The following is a 16,891-nucleotide window of genomic DNA, read 5'->3' on the forward strand; positions in this document are numbered from 1 at the left end:
TAAATGTTGTCTGCTCGGCTTGTTTTTCGGCGCTGTTAAATCTCACAAACTCGCGAGTAAAAAAAAATAATTTGTTAAATCCTGTTAAATCTTATAATTAATATATATATATTTATGAAAAAAAATGAATAAAAGTGTGTGCTCGCGATATTTAATGCATAATAACAATGACGTGTGCTGCGGTTGGACAGAGTGAGGAAGTCAACAGACCCCAACAGAGCACAACACGTCGCCGACAAAGCGAGCCGGTTGCCCGGCTTGGCTTGTCTGCTCTCTCTCTCTCTCTCTCTCTCTATGTCTCTCTCTGTCTCTCTCTCTCTCTCTCTCTCTCTCTCTCTCGCTGTCGGTCTCACAGAGCGACCGATAGCGCAACTTCTATAACGATGTTGACATATTCACACAACACCGACCGGGGCAAGGTGGTGTTTTCACTGCAAAGCCCTTTTTTCAGTTTCCAAACACCTTTTTATAAGTCCGAAGTCTGTCCCATCCACCCGAGCTGTTAAAACCACGCCCACGCAGCCACACAATTGGTCCGAAAGCGTCAAAGAGCCAATCAAACGCCGCGCTGCTACTCGTAACATGCAACACATCCATACAGTATGAAGCCCTATGGGCCACAGAGGCGCTAGGAAAATCACGGAGTTGGGACCTTACCACCTCTCTCTCTCTCTCTCTCTCTTTTCTTTCTCTCTCTCTCTCTCTCTCTCTCTCTCTCCGGCCGTCAGCGGACTCCCTTTTTCTCTGCACACGTCTTTCCCCTGAAATGTGTGTGTGCGCGGAAGAGAGAGGAGGAATAAAGTGTGTGTGTGCGTGTGAGGGTGCATGTCCGGAGCAAGTAAAGGCAGGGGGATTATTCGGCGCTATCGAAATATTTCAACACGTCGCCCTCGCTGCAGGACTGAAGCCAATAAGAAGGAACGCATTTTAACAGGAATGCCGATATTGTAAACAGCAGCAGACGAGAAAGAATGCACCGCAGTCAATTAAGTGACTCACCCAAGTTGGCTTAATTCGACTAATGTCCGCGAGCCAGCGAGACACAGAAGGTGTCCGATGCGCGTCAACTTGTGAAGAAAATCGGTCTCGCAACACTTTTGAAGAGCTATGGAGAACATTTCTACATTTCTCTCTCCAGACTTTTGATCATAACGCAGCAAAAGACTACAAGAGACTCCCGGACAATTCGTGAGGAAAAGAAGTGGCTGCTTATTTCTGCAGAGCTGAAGTAGGAGTTTTCCAAAGCTTTCCAACTTCAGATCCTTTTTTTTTTTTTTATTATTTTATTTTGTCTTTTATTGAACGCAGGCTTTCACTGTTGGTAAAAAAAAGAAAAAAGAAAAAATACTGTGTCACATCCAACCAGTCGTCTACAGTTATTGCCTGCACTTGGATGAACTTCCTGATGAGAGACCCAGTCATACAGGGATCAAGTATGGCATATCATCCGTTTTTACCTCACCGGGGTCCGGAATTTGCCATGAGTGCAATGCTGGGTCACCAACCTCCCTTCTTCCCGGCTCTGGCTCTCCCTCACGGCGGCTCCCTCTCCCTGCCGGGCGCCCTGGGAAAGCCAATCATGGACCAGCTGATGGGAGCCGCGGAGACCGGGCTCCACTTCTCCTCGCTGGGGCACCAGGCTGCGGCCGCCCACCTCAGGCCTATGAAGACTCTGGAGCCCGAGGAAGAGGTGGAAGACGACCCCAAAGTTCACCTGGAAGCCAAGGAGCTTTGGGAACTCTTCCACAAGAGAGGCACCGAGATGGTGATCACAAAATCCGGAAGGTGAAACAGATTTTTATTTTTTTTTGTGTGTGTGTGTGTGTGTGTGTGTGTGTGTGTGTGTGTGTGTGTGTGTGTGTGTGTGTGTGTGTGTGTGTGTGTGTGTGTGTGTGTTTATCCCAAAAATGTAATACATTATCTGACATGTAGACACCTTCTGTGTTTATTGATAACTCACGATGAAGGGATTTGTTATTTTACTTAGATTACATTACATTAACAGATAGCTATAGACATTTATACTTATGCCAAATGGAGTATAGCTCTACAGTTCATTTCCATGTTTCATGCAAGTCTACTGTTTAATAACTAGACTTGGATTGCTGCATGACTGTCTCTCAATTGTTATATTGATAGGACACTTTTATTTTTTTATTACACGATAATGAGTTTTCACTACAATAAAATAACATGACCCAGCATAATCCATGCGGCTATGTCTTTTTAGCTTGATAGAAAAAACTCAGACAGAAATGCCAGATGCTGTGTGTGTGTGTATACAAGGTCTCTGTTTAACTGAACATGTGTACAAATCACTTTTTAGGTGTAACATTATTTTGTAAAATAAAAAAGGGTCTCTCTCGCTGCTGTGCTATTAACACTAAGCTTCAAATGACAGTAGCATATAAACATTTTGGTGTTTATAATCCTATTGTTCATTTTTTTTTTAATCCAGTTTGTCAACATTTTTGCAGTGACAGATTATTCTACTGAAATGTGAAGCTCTGACTGAATTATTATGGTCATCATCACAGTGTCAGTACACAAAGATGGCTGCTGTAGACTGTGTTGGTGTGTCTGTAGGCCTCTCGAGGCGTTAAAAAAAATCAAGACACCATCCTAACAACGTTGACTTGTTGTCTACAGACTAATCAGAAATATAGAAGAAGTAGAATACGTTTGTTTACTCGACTTCTTATTCGCGGGACACATTTGTTTCGGCTGATTTATCTAAAGCAGATGAATTAAAAACAGGCTGCATAACTAAACTTGTAAAACTAATGCAGCAAACTTTGAAAGGTTCAAACATATATTATGTCAATAAAAAAAATATTGATATATTTAAATATTTTTGATTGAATATTTTAAGCATATTTCTTTTTTTTTGCTACTACACGAGTGCTTATCATTTGTTTTCCTTTGTCACAGGCGGATGTTCCCCCCGTTCAAAGTGAGGTGCACTGGTCTGGACAAAAAGGCCAAATATATTCTCTTGATGGATATTGTTGCAGCCGACGACTGTAGATACAAATTTCATAACTCCCGCTGGATGGTGGCAGGGAAGGCCGACCCCGAAATGCCAAAGAGGATGTACATTCACCCGGACAGTCCAGCTACTGGTGAACAGTGGATGTCAAAAGTCGTCAATTTTCACAAACTCAAGCTGACAAATAACATATCCGACAAGCATGGATTTGTAAGTTCAACTAATGTATGTCGATTTTCCTATTTACCAACTTACCCTTTTATTCGTAAAATGTCTACTTGAATTGTTTTATTTGAACCATTGGAAGTCATAAGTTTAAGGTGTATTCTTTTGTGTAGGATATGACCAAGTTGCATATCATTACAAAAATACAACACAATTTAAAGAAAATTGCTATATCAATATCTTATTGATATATAAAATTATAATCTTATTTTGTAAAATTATTACAATTATTGAGAAAGATAAATCAGTCTATATAGGCTAGACATCCATGAATATTTAGCCAGCTTCATTGAACTGATTAAATATTACACCATAAATCATTTCTATTATGTATTTTTTGAATTTTAGATTATTAAATTATAGATTTTTTTTTCACGATTGAATTCCTCAAAATGATGTGACTTCTCATTTCAAATAAGAGCATTTTAAGAAAGTGATGTAATGCAATGTGAATATATTTCTTGTACAACCATAACTAATGCTAGAGTGACTTCAATGGTGCGTTCTTTCATGATTGTGTGTTGCAGACCATACTTAACTCGATGCACAAATATCAGCCTCGATTTCACATCGTGAGGGCCAACGATATTCTCAAACTCCCGTACAGTACCTTCAGGACTTACGTTTTTCCTGAAACGGATTTCATTGCCGTGACTGCTTATCAAAATGACAAGGTAAGCGCAATTATTGCCCACAGGCTTACAGTTATACCTGAACATTTACTCTAATGCCACTTGTGTGTCAGACGCGCTTTCCCTGCATGTCTTTCATGCTCTGCACCATTTTGTTGTCATAAAATATGAAAGACGTCATATCTGTTTGACCCTGTGAGAGTGGAGTATCATAGTGGGGGGAGAGGGGGTGATGCTGCGGATATAAGTGCCATATTCACCAGCCTTGTGGTAGGAAGGTAATACTTCTGAGGAATGTTACAGTTCTTCCTTTTTATTTAATCACGTGGAAAGGATTTGGCATAGACCCAGACGCTTTCTCCCTCTCTCTCTCTCTCTCTCTCCTCTCTGCGTGCGTGTGTGTGTGTGTGTGTGTGTGTGTGTGTGTGTGTGTGTGTGTGTGTGTGTGTGTGTGTGTGTGTGTGTGTGTGGGGGGGGGGGGGGGTAGTAAAACTAAAAGGGGTTGGGGGTTGAGAAATGAGAAAAGAAGAGGGGCAACACTGTGCGGTTGATTGGAGAAAAAGAAAAGAAAGGGGCGCATTTTGGTTGTCAGACTGTGCTGCATGGTGACATTTTATTCTCTGTGAGACATACAAATAATGAAAATCATCTGCTAAACTCTTTTGATATTGTTGGGAACCATAGCACCCCCCCCCCCCCTCTCTCCCATGCCCAGTGGTAACACTGCCGGAAGTACTGTGGTAGTAAAGTTTTTCAATACACACAACATAAGCATGTTTCATTCATGGGAAAACGTGCCAATCCGATAACTCATATGGTCTGTGTTCGTGCTTATGTACATGCATAGTGTGTGTTTTATCTGTAAAAATCTAAAATAATATCCATGCTTGTAAACTAGCAGACATTAGAAATAAGGCCCAGCTTTGGGGCTTTCCATTGCAATTGTAAACTGAAAAATAAGACTCATTTAGTTGAGAATACTTTGAGGAAATTAAATTCCAGTCGCAAATATTTACGCATTCTTTTTTTTAATGATTTCAGATAACCCAGCTGAAAATTGACCATAATCCATTTGCAAAAGGATTCCGTGACACGGGCAATGGAAGACGGGAAAAGAGGTAAGAAGAGTGCATTGCAAACAAAACAAAAAAAAAAAACCTCAAACACTCCAGATGTCTTTAGATTTATACGTGGAGACAAGCAGTGATCTCGGAGGATTAAGCTCGCGTCAAAGCCTCCTCATTAACCCGCAGGGAGTGTGGCTCTTCACAGTTTCTAATCAAATAGCTTAATAGGCTATAATGCCCTACAATTCCTATAACACTGGTTGTACTAGAAACTGGAGCAGGGCAGAGCTTGATACAGTTGCTTTCATTACTTCAATTGATAATAATTATTTAGCAATTATAAATGTATCCCAAAAAAAAGTGTTTAAAACAAGATTGTGCTTAAATTGAAAATGGGAAGAGTGGAGTGACTAGGTCGATATATAAATGACTATACTAGACTAGACTACAGCAATGGCACTGTAACGGATCTCATATACCTCCACATAGGTGAGTCAGTCTCACAGTCAGGGGCTTCATTATCTAAGGCGCTCAGTTTAAACAAGCTTCCACACCACTCATCGCGCTGCTGATATTGTTTCTGACCTGTGGGAGATGTGATATAATAACCTGGGTACTTGTGCACAGGAAACAGCTGGCTCTGCAATCCATGCGTTCATACGAGGAGCAGCAGAAAAAGGAGAACGGGGCTTCAGACGACTCCTCTGGAGAGCAGGCTTCCTTTAAGTGCTTCGGCCAGGCCTCGTCCCCTGCCGTGTCTACCGCGGGCCCCCCACACATGAAAGGTGAGCTGACAGACCTCACAAGCCAGTCACAGCTCCGATCACAAGTCGTGTGTAAAGTCGTAAAATTTCCCCCATTGTGGCAAGAATTTTTACAAGGTAATGTGTCGAAGAAGAGTCAACTTGATGAATGGCCATGGCCAAGTTTAAGACAGTCTGCATTGACTGGCTTATTGAGATCAGTACAATGTGAATATTCTCACTAATTGATGAGACAATTATCTTTCAAGCAAGAGATCATCAATCATGTTTGGTTAATCTGAAAAGAAATACACAATACACTAAATGTTGGGAATGGCAACTTCCCTATAGATCATATTGGTCACCAGTATTGATATAAAGTAGAAAATAAAAATAAAATGAAAAATTCAACTCAACTACTTATTCCACCTGTGGGAGCCAGATACAATATGGCTGATAACGGGATTCGTAGTTTTCATGATTCATTCATTTGCAGAAAGGCAACTGATTCTTTTATATTCTGGCAGATTTCTGCGACAGCGATGAGGACAGCGACGATGAGAGCAAAGATGGACACATCAAAGACGGTCCGGACTCCAGCAAGATTTCCACGACTACCAAGGACGGGAAGGATCACGAGGCGAGCCCAGCCAAGGGGCACCACCCGTTCAGTAACACTGAGTCTGCCGGCAGGACCCGCGACAGCGGTCCTAGGACTGAGAAAAGCCTGGCAGACTCCCGGCAGAGCCCCATCACCGTCATCTCCAGCACCACCCGCTCTGGAGAAGACCTCAAGAGCCCGAGTCTAGAACAACCCAAAACGGACGAGTGCAGGTCAATAAGCAAAGACAGTTTCATGCCTTTGACTGTTCAGACTGACAGCCCGCACATGGGCCACGGCCACATGGCCAATTTTGGATTTCCAACAGGCCTAACAGGACAACAGTTTTTCAATCACCTTGGGAGTGCGCATCCGTTTCTCTTGCACCCAAGTCAGTTCAACATGGGAGGCGCGTTCTCAAACATGGCGGGCATGGGGCCACTATTGGCTGCCGTGTCCTCGGGCGGGGTGAGCACCATGGACACGACGAGCATGGCATCGCCTTCGCAAAGCTTGACGGGAGCGCCAGGCCTGCCCTTCCATCTGCAACAACATGTCTTGGCATCACAGGTAAAACCTGTTTTCATGGGCCTGGCCTACTCTGTGCCTCGAGTGAAGCACATGTTGTAATGCACAGCAGACTGCAGGCCCATATGCCAGATATTTAAATACATGTATGGCTCTAGTCATGTGCATGCGTGTGTTTTTAATCATAAGTGTGAGAGAGAATGAGAGAGTGCTTGTGCATGTGTGTGTTTATTTGGTTTTATTGCCAAATGGGCTGATATTCAAAGTAAAGTTAGGCAGCTGCAATAGCTGACTAATCTATTAGGAACCCACAGATCTGTTCTCTCTTGGCCTTGTTGTTATAGATATCAAACATCATTCATTAAGAAAAACGGATTTGAAAGACAGAGAGCACATTGCAACGACTGGAAGTGTTAGGCAATCCTTTTTATATGATCTCATTAGTCTGTTTTAGAGCCACAATGGCGAGTATTAAAATGCCTTTAGAGAAACAGTGTGCTTTAACAGACAACAAATTTATCTTTTTCCTTTTATTGTCAAACTGTTTTAGTTGCAACTCCTGTTGCTTGATTGCAGCAGACATCAGACAATAGGATTTATTTTTATTTGCATTACAAATTCTTGAGCACCAAAGCTGTTTACATGCTGGGCGTTGAAGCTTTGCTGCACAGCATTTTGTTATGACTAGATTTGTGAAAGCCTGTGTGAATGGAGGCATTGAAAAACAGACAGACTTAGTCTAGATCAAGTTGTGCCGCTCATAAGCTAAGTGTCAGACAGCGTCATTAGCAGTGTAACAATCCAAAACCGACACAAAAACAACCCAGAGGAGAGCTAAAGGTAAAGCTGCCCGGAGCAGGTCTCTTTAAAGTCTCCATTATCACGCATTTGTTCCACTACATTAATCCAGAACGTGCAGATGCAGCAGGCTGGGAGAAGAAGTTTATAATTATAGATGTCCTCTCTAGTTTTGTTTATGGGTTGTTTTTTTTATGTAGGCCTATCTTTATTTTGTTTTGGTACAGTTTCTGCTATTATGGTACACATCATTGTTGCATTAGCGGTCTGTAACTCCAAACCCTGTGGCTCCTCACACTCCGCCTCTCCGTTCCTCCGCAGGGCCTCGCCATGTCTCCGTTCGGCGGTCTGTTCCCCTACCCGTACACCTACATGGCAGCAGCCGCAGCGGCCTCCTCCGCCGCCGCCGCCGCCGCCTCCTCCGCGGTGCACCGGCACCCCTTCCTGAACGCAGTGCGACCCCGACTCAGGTACAGCCCTTACTCCCTCCCGATGACGGTACCGGACAGCACGCTGCTCACCACCGCGATGCCCCCCATGGCCGGCAGCGGAACCGAGCTGAAGGTGGACGGCCTGATCCCGGCCAGCCCAGCGTCCGGCGGCGTCGCCCTGGACTCCACGTCGGAGGTGAACAGTCACTCGTCCACCGTGTCCTCCGGCTCGGTGACTTTGTCCCCAAAAACTTGCACGGAGAAGGACGCGGCCAACGAGCTGCAGAGCATCCAGCGGCTGGTCAGCGGGCTCGACTCGAGTCTGGACGGGCCACGGAGCGGCTCCCCATAGGGTCTCCCTTTTTTTCCCCTTCTTCATTTTTTTTTCTTTTTTTTTTTTTTTTTAAAAACACACCACCTGCTTCTCGTTTCGTTGTTGTCATGAAAAGTGAAAAGGTGTGGACGGTGATGAAGACATTAACAGTAGGAGGACACACCCGTAGATCCATGCAGGTTTTAAAAAGACAAAAAAAAACTAAAAAAAACTAAAAAAAAAAAAAAACACGAACTGTTGGACGTTTTAGTTTCTGAAATGCACTTTGGTTAATACACATCTGATATATATTTTTTTCTTCTTTTTTTTTTTTTTTTTTTTTGTTAAATTAAACAACACTTTTTTTCCTGTCATTTGAATACCGTACAAGTATTGAAACTGAAAAGTTTGGCATGGGTGTGACTTGCAGATTTTAGGAGAAGTTGCTGCTGTGTCCTGTCTCCTAACTTTATTGTACACGAGGAGAAAATGTGTTTAAATATGCACTCTGAATTGATTACTTATTTGAATTCACTACCGTTTAACCTACCTTATAAAAGACTGCTGTATTTTGTTGTACACTATTAATTGATCAATTGGCCAAATGTTGCATGCCCCCTAAAACCCCAAAGAAACACTAAAAATTGAAAGGAAAGTATAAAAAAAATATTCTGTTTTGAATATGATTAACACTATAATTAACACACTCCCTTTGCTTAAGTTTCTTCTTAATTAGGTTATCAATTTTATCACAAATTATTTTTCTTGATGTCTTTTTTTTTTAATAAATCAGAACTGGCCTATTGACATGACTGGTGCTCCGGGATAAGCTATGGCCCAAGCATGCGGAATTTAGCCCAAATGTCCAACAGGCAAAGGGAAGCAGAAATTGGAATATTAAAAAAATTAAAGGTAGTATTGATTAAAAAAAGTGTACATAGGGATATATAAAATATTTATGTAATTATTTCATATTGTTATTGCGTGTAAATACAACGGAGTAGTTTGTTTCTAGGGATCTGTTCTTAATTTATTGTCGATATACCTGTGTAAAGATAGTTTGTGGGCTATTATCCCTTTGTTGCCATCTGCATTTATACCCCTCTTAAATATGGACTTTACTCCCTCCCCAAATATCCATTGAGCTAGTTATCCACACTAATGTGCCATTGTATTTTCATTTGTTGTCCCCGTGTGTGAAGTGCTACTGTTTCAAAACGGATGGAGAAGCGACAACGCACTGCACCAATGGCTTGGGAAAAATATATAAATATATTCTTTTCTTGAGAAGAGCAAAAGAAGCGTCGTTGAAGTGTGATAAAAGTGGACTATTTTTTTTTTTCTGTTATTAAAATACTTTGCGAACTTGATCGTACAAGTGCCGCATAATCGAAAATATGAAGGTTTCTTTTGTGTTTCTCAATGGGTTATGTTGTATTGGAGTTATGTCTAGTTTACAACATCGACATCGTGTTCTTGAAAGTTTCAATAAAATATTGAAATGCCATTTCTTTAGTGTGTGTCCCTCGCTTTGAACTATCGCAGATGAGAATTATAGAAATGGTCACTTTAACAAATCTATAATAAGATGATTAGGGCTACGTTTTACGAGTCATCTTTACATCTGTACAAAATGATATGGTTTTTTTTTAAATTATTATTCTCTTACCATGTTTCTACTCGGTTTTGGGGTATGAGTAAAGTCTCTCTGCCCCACTTACTGCACTTCATTTAACTCTTATGTTCAAAAAGTCCCTTGAAGATAACTCCATCTCAGAAGTAGTCTCAGTACCTGAGATTCCTACCTGGAGAAGATCATTTAGTGTATTTGAATGGTCTCTCTGCAGGGCTATTTCAGTTCCAGTACATCCATCGTGGTAACAGAGAGGAATATATGAAAAAGCAAATCCAGAAAGGTAGTCCCTATTTGGAATGTAATCCTTTAAACGAAATTAAATACAAAAAGCAATTTGGCCAAAGTGATTTTATTTTTTTGGGGGGTGAATGTGGGATTATCGTGGTAACTTGAGCTCAACCAAAAGCGATAGCACCCCCTCATTCCCTGCATGCATCAGTGCTGCTGGTTTTAAATGTTCTGCAGTGTGACAGACAGCATGAGGGGACTCAAGTGAATCTGACATTTCTGATGGGCCTGAATCGACCTGTTGCGTTCAGGCCGGAGCGAAAGACTATGAAATCACTTGATGACCCTTCTCTATTGCCCCATCGTGTCGTGAGTTTATCTACACGGTATCTTTATTTGTATATTGTCTGGTTAATGTGTAGCATGCCTGGCGCTAGAGAATGGGTGCGAACGTGACACGAGCTGTCTCAATTGGCCTGTCTTATTGCTCACCTGGCGCCCTCCATGAGCGTATCTTCCATTTTATTGCACGGAAGGCGACAATGCGTCTGTAATCAGTCCGAGATAGGACGCCCCCAAGCGGCTATAGACCCTGGTTTATCTAACCGCAAAGCACAACAAACCAAAAGGACAGAGAGCATGGGTGAGAGCTCACTGAGGAGCCAGTGATAAAGGCTATCTTACCAGGTCATATAGCTACTGCAAATTCATTTTAAAATTCGGTAAAAAAAAAAAAAAAAGAAAAAAGATGCGTAATGAATCGGTTCCATACAACTTGAAGCTCAAAAACTGTCTCTAAACATATTTTTTTAAAGTAAAGTGAGTGTGGCTGATCAACATTGCAGTGCCTGATCATCCCACAGATATATAAGAAGGTATAACATAAGTAAATAAAATCATATTGGAAAGAAGAGACAGAAGAAGAAACTAAATTCAGTCGTCTTTAGGACAGTGTGTGCCAAACATGTTCATTTAATGTCTTTTAGCTGTGGCTAGTGTCCCAACATAACACCATTCAGGCTACTTAGCGTTGTAAAGGTTAACCTAAAAGGCCTTTACATTGGCCTGCGCTTGTTGCACATCATTTATTTGGTTAAATATTTGCTGGTTCTCAGTTTTGACCCTGTTCACCCTCCAGCTGTGACCAACTAAATACGGTATTACACTTTAAAGTCTTGCGTCAAAAGCCTCGATTTATGGCAAGTTTTTTTTTTCTGCTTGGTGATGGAAGAAAGTGTCTCCTGCGTCGGCCTTTAACTCATGAGGCTCGGTTTTTAAATGTTGGACCGACCGGCCTGTCTAACAGGTTGCTCTGACTCACCTCACAGAGCAGCAGCGCCATCTAGCGGCTCTAAGTCATAGACGACTGAAAAGTACTTTTAAACCTCCTGCAACGTTTCTCTTCTAAACTTCATTGCCCTTTCTTTCTAGATTATTACATTCATTTATCATGAAAATTGATAAACTCTGCTGATTTAATAAATCTAGCATTCCGAAATTTCTGTGTAAATAAAGGGCATTTAAACCGCCACACATACTTTGTCCATATGCAGAAAGATTCAATATTTTATATCAAAATAGCAAGCTGTTGTATGCATGTATTCAAATGATGGGTTGAATATATTAACAAATATAATTAAACACATGATGAAAAAAAGAAAGATCGGCAATGTGACGCTTAAAAAAGGACCCAAAAAAAAAGAATCTATGAAAATACAATTGTAAACACCTGTTTAAAATCTAAATCAAACTTTAAAAATGTTTACATATTTTTTAATATGGAGACCACTTGTACTACCTTCCCCCAGCTGTATAGTGAATAACCCTGAATAAGTTATTCATTTTAAATCTCCTTGATGGCAGTAACGATGGGCTGTTAGCAGAGAGCAGACTCCATGACAATCTTTCAGAAGTCTATTTCTAAATAACTGTATGTCACGTACAAATAGAATATTTAACCAAATGAAGCCGACTAATGTTTCGTGTTAAAATGTGCATTTTGTTAATAGATGTTTTCTGCATCATCAAGTTGCATTCCAAGAATGTGTTTCAACATGATCTCTGATTTGAGATGCTGCTGAGTGGATCATAAATTACATACGGGGTAGTAGGTGTGTCTGTATACGTTGTCACGGCTTTGACAATGAAGAGATTGTCATTACATTTTTAAGGTTAAAAAGACAGATTGTCCAATCACCTAAAACACTTGCAGATCAAAACCTTTGAAACAGCCTCAAGACAAAAGTCTGATTTGCTTTTGAACCAACAACAATGTTTTGAGGTTCTTTATTTACAGTAACTTTCACCAGAAACGTACAGTTATTGTATTTTTTTTTTTAAATATTCAGTACGATGAGTTTGTACCATAAAAGTTTATAACTGCACCAACAGTAAACAAATACAATAACAAAGAAAGGTAGTAAACTGAAGTTAATGGCATTCAGCAAGGTTTTATTCAAAGCAGTTGAAGAGTGAATGAATTTGCTATAAACTGACATAACAAAGGAACAGTAGAGTCTAACTGCTGACTGAGACTCTGTTGAGAACAATAACAGCATGGCTTTTAAATATTTCCATTGTTTGATGGCAATTACAGTATTAAGGTTTATATTTTATGAATGAAACACTCCGTATGGGCTGTCAGTGTGGTGTTAAGAGCCACGGAAGTCTGTTACTAATGTATTGTTCTCAACATAATCCGTCTGTTGGCCGGAAAGAAAAGGCATGTTTATGATATAAATGCATTTATGTGCTCATGATTGAAGTGAATGAAAGCACTTATTTGAGTTTTGAAAAATGGCCGACAGAATTTTGGACAGAAATATTTTTATTGGTCCCATTGAGCATTTTCTGAGATGATTAAAATGGTGAACTATAAACAGTAGGATGCTATGAGAGATACTTTGATGCAAAAATCACAGAGATTCGTGACATGACACCAACCACTAAATCATGTTACTGCAGGGTGCAGCACAAACACAACCCTTTCATTCACTTTAATACTCTTAACATAAAACAAAAAAAGCAATTTTATGAGTCTATATTTGTGCTGTGGCAAAGAAACATTGTCCAAAATCATAGGGTAACGTGAATTCCTTTCATTATCATGTCAGCTCGCTTTTATATGAAGTGACAGCGCACTCTAGTGTCCGAAGAATGTTACTACGTAAACATTTTTGGCAACTCTTTGGCAACAGGATCAGATGATAAATTGTCAGTCACTGTGTGAAAGGAGCAGTGGGTGCAGTGGGGCTTAATTAATCTTCTTTATTCCCATTAGAATACCACTTTGAAAAATCAGGATCCCTTTACAAAGAAAAATAGACGGTTTGAAGTTCATAAGAGGTGCAGTTGTAGTGGGATAGGTAGTGTTCCAATATGTAACTTAGACACTTAAGAGTCGATGTTATAGAAAATACAAAAAATAAAATTACTACATCAAACTCACTAATAATTTAGTATGCATACATGCCAATCTCAAGATATTCTATATTTAACAGCAAAGGTTTTATTATTAAGAAAAATATGTATGCAAATGTGCAAACCCACTTACTGACGTCAAATTACGTTAACATTTCTGTTACTGTCTTAATGTAATCACAATTTCTGTTACTTAACTAAAGTTGTAAATATTCAGATTATTATTAATATTATGATGATTATGATTGTGATTGTTGTCAATGTCTCTGAACTTTGATTTCACTTAATTTGAAAAGTTTCAGTTCATAGTTTAACTAACATGTTATGATTATTTACAAATTCAGAGATGTGTTTTATTTCCTGAATGCCCAAAACATAAAAAAAAAAGTGGAAAACTACAAACAAAGCATCAAAGATGTACAGGATGTGTCCTTGCCATATGTTATGCAAGATGTCGCCTAAAGGAAAAAAGAGAAGCCTGTGTGTCAGGACTAAAACATCAAACAGAAAGATGATAATGAGGCTTAAGGGTTTCAAAGACGTCGTGGAATGAATCTATGCTTCCTGCCTGTGTGATTGTTTGTTTTACAGCAACAAGCCCAGGAGGAGGAAACTGTACTTTTGTGTAGTGAGAAGGTGCAGCTCAGATTATCACTTCCAAGGATAAAGTTACATTGTTCTGAAGCATTTTCAGCTCACCGACATGCCTACCTGTCAGTCAATTAAATTCTCCATTTCTGTTGCTGTCAGCTCTAATTCTACTCGGTCATAAAGCCCAACCCCCGGAGCTGTCGAGGTGTGTTATGGCTTGCTCAAGGACATGATAGTGCAAGAATCTGTTGTTGAATCTGCTGTTCATATTATAATAAATGTACTGGGAATCATTTTTGTCTTTGTGATGACACCAGCGGCAGTACCACATCAAAAAAAAAAAGCAAAATGATTAGTCCATCGTCTGTCCACGGATTCATTGAGGCCAAATGTCTTCTGCTTTGAACCTTTCATGATGGCACTTCATGGGTTTGGTGCAGCTCTCTTCACGTCATCCTTTCTTGGATTAATTATCCTTCAGTCCTCCATTCCAAGTCAGTCTTTCTTACTTATTGTCAGTGGTGGAAGAGGGAAACAGATCCCTTAAGTACTCAAGTATAAAGACTAATAACACACTGAGAAAATTCCAAAAAGTTGAAAAACTCTTACTTAAGTGAAAGGGTGTAGGCCTATGTATGATACATATTATCAGCTAAATGTGTTTTTAAGTGTGAGAAGTAAAAGTACTATTTGTGCAGTAAAATGGTCCCCGTCAGTGTTTTACTATTATAAATGATGTTTTAGTTTAATACTACTGGTGAATTAATGTATGTTACTTGTGACAGCTGTAGCTGTACACGGTAATGATACTTTGTTATACTGTTGGGTAGTCTGTTGGGTAATCTACAGCGATGCATCATATTCTATTAGATCATATGTATGTAGCGGCGCTGAGCTGATAGAACAACAAGCTCAGAATAACAGCCCTGTTTTCAGTTTTCTGATGGTGCATTTTCCAGCTAAACTAAGGATTTAAAAAAAAGTTAATTTTAATATGAAGAACACTTAATCCTTCAGTTTATCAGCAAAATTTGAATTCCAAATCACCAGATTTAGATTTTTCGCAGAACATAAATGTATGAAGAACTGTAAGAATTAACAACTAAAGAAGTGACACAGATGGGTAAAAAGTACATGAGTAGTAAAAAGTAAAAAGTACATAAGTAGTAAAAAGTACATAAGTTTGTCTCTAGTGGAGTAGATGTATAACGTTGCATACAAAGGAAATACTAGTGAAATACCTCAAATTTGTACATGTACAATTCCATCACTGCTTACAGTAGCGAAAAACACCAAGTCCTCTCAAGAAGTACTGATTCACAATGCCAAATATATAGAAAAATACAGCAAAAGCCTGACAACAAATACAAGCAGCTTGTTTTTATAAAGTAATATAACCACTTAGTGTGAATATACAAAATGGCAATGTATTGTTTTTGTGTGCAAGTTATAAAATGTGAAAATATATACATAGGCATGGTACAGACAAAGAGACAATGGAGAAACTCAAGCTTTATTTCAATGCCGCATGTGAATTTAGCTAATGAAATCTAAACAAACTCATAGATACAAAGAGCGTGACAAAGTGTGTTGATTATGAGAGGATATATTTTTATGCAATTAAGATTCATTTTTATTTAATTAGGACAGCTTTCTTAACTCCAAGACGTTCTCTGATCACCAATGTAATATTCGATATGTTGATTTTGAGGGGGGGAAATTAGTCTCACTGATTAATATACCAGATGTATGGATGTCTTTTATTGTTTTTGTATATCTGTTTGTTTTGTGTGCAAATCTGACATATTACCAAAATGAGATGGTGTAACAAAATATACAGGCAATAACAAAAGACAATAAGACATATAACTAAATGAAATGAATGACAGTGTTAATTGTTGACGTCTTTCCTACATTAACAGAGTCTGCAATAGAAGCACTGAACCAATGGAGATCCAAGCACCTTAAACTACCAGAAAAGACCATATTAAGAGGGTCTTTCCAGAATTCTTCCAATAAAATGACAAAATGACAGAAATTCTTAAAAAATAAAATTAAAGGTTCTCTATACCACATTTAGAACATGAATCGAGGAACAGTAAAAAAAAAAAAATTTGCTTTCTAAAAAGCGTGAAAGAATGAAGTCAGTCTCACTCTCCCTCTGTGTGTGTTGTTATCTTAGCTTCTCTGTGGTTTCTTTTGGGAGCCGGACCGACCTAGCATACAGATCAGTCCCAGTGTGTGTGTGTCCAACTGGCTAGCTAATCGCTGTCGGTGACCTCTGATAACACCCTTGGTGGTGGCGGGACAGCGTTATCCCGGTAGTGCAGCGGCCTACCGCCAGTTTGCCCTCAGGTTAACACTTAGCTCTGTCAACACTGTCAGCACTGTTAGCACTGTTAGCACGTTAGCTGCCAACCAACGGCTGAACCATCTACATGTTGAGCACTGTGTGCAGGCAATCGCGGCTCAGATGCTGAATAAAGGAATGCTCTGAATGTCAAATTTTGCCCCTTTGCCAAATTCTCCTGATTCATTTCAATAACCTTTTCAACAATGTCATATATAGCGTACCTGATTTACAAACCCTAAAAGATAACCAGATGTCTAAGTAAAGCAGGCCACATGTGTGGTATATCGTGTGAGTCATGATGCATTGTTTGCACATGCAAACCCACTTTTTCCCCGT

At 39.8% G+C, this 16,891-nt stretch overlaps 1 protein-coding gene across 2 annotated transcripts; it reads left to right on the top strand.

Annotated features, from left to right (window-relative positions):
* Positions 1-1,393: 1,393 nt before the first annotated feature.
* On the top strand, positions 1,394-8,570 carry tbx3a (T-box transcription factor 3a). Of its 2 annotated transcripts, none has more exons than XM_054612764.1 (7): positions 1,394-1,785; positions 2,932-3,214; positions 3,742-3,888; positions 4,888-4,964; positions 5,541-5,698; positions 6,184-6,827; positions 7,905-8,570. In XM_054612764.1, the coding sequence occupies exons 1-7, from the start codon at positions 1,394-1,396 to the stop codon at positions 8,364-8,366; spliced, it is 2,163 nt and encodes a 720-aa protein (XP_054468739.1). In that variant the 3' UTR covers positions 8,367-8,570. The 2 variants fall into 2 exon arrangements, with proteins under 2 accessions (XP_054468739.1, XP_054468740.1); XM_054612765.1 differs by having other exon boundaries at positions 2,932-3,199.
* The last annotated feature ends 8,321 nt before the right edge of the window (positions 8,571-16,891 follow it).

Source organism: Anoplopoma fimbria, chromosome 14 (genome assembly GCF_027596085.1).
Source record: "Anoplopoma fimbria isolate UVic2021 breed Golden Eagle Sablefish chromosome 14, Afim_UVic_2022, whole genome shotgun sequence".
NCBI lineage: Eukaryota > Metazoa > Chordata > Actinopteri > Perciformes > Anoplopomatidae > Anoplopoma > Anoplopoma fimbria.

Excerpts from the sequence above, each read along its gene's own strand:
- tbx3a (XM_054612764.1), top strand. The coding sequence starts at position 1,394 with ATGAACTTCCTGATGAGAGACCCAGTCATACAGGGATCAAGTATGGCA. Across the intron at positions 1,786-2,931 it reads GTGATCACAAAATCCGGAAG|GCGGATGTTCCCCCCGTTCA; the intron begins GTGAAACAGATT and ends CCTTTGTCACAG. Across the intron at positions 6,828-7,904 it reads AACATGTCTTGGCATCACAG|GGCCTCGCCATGTCTCCGTT; the intron begins GTAAAACCTGTT and ends GTTCCTCCGCAG.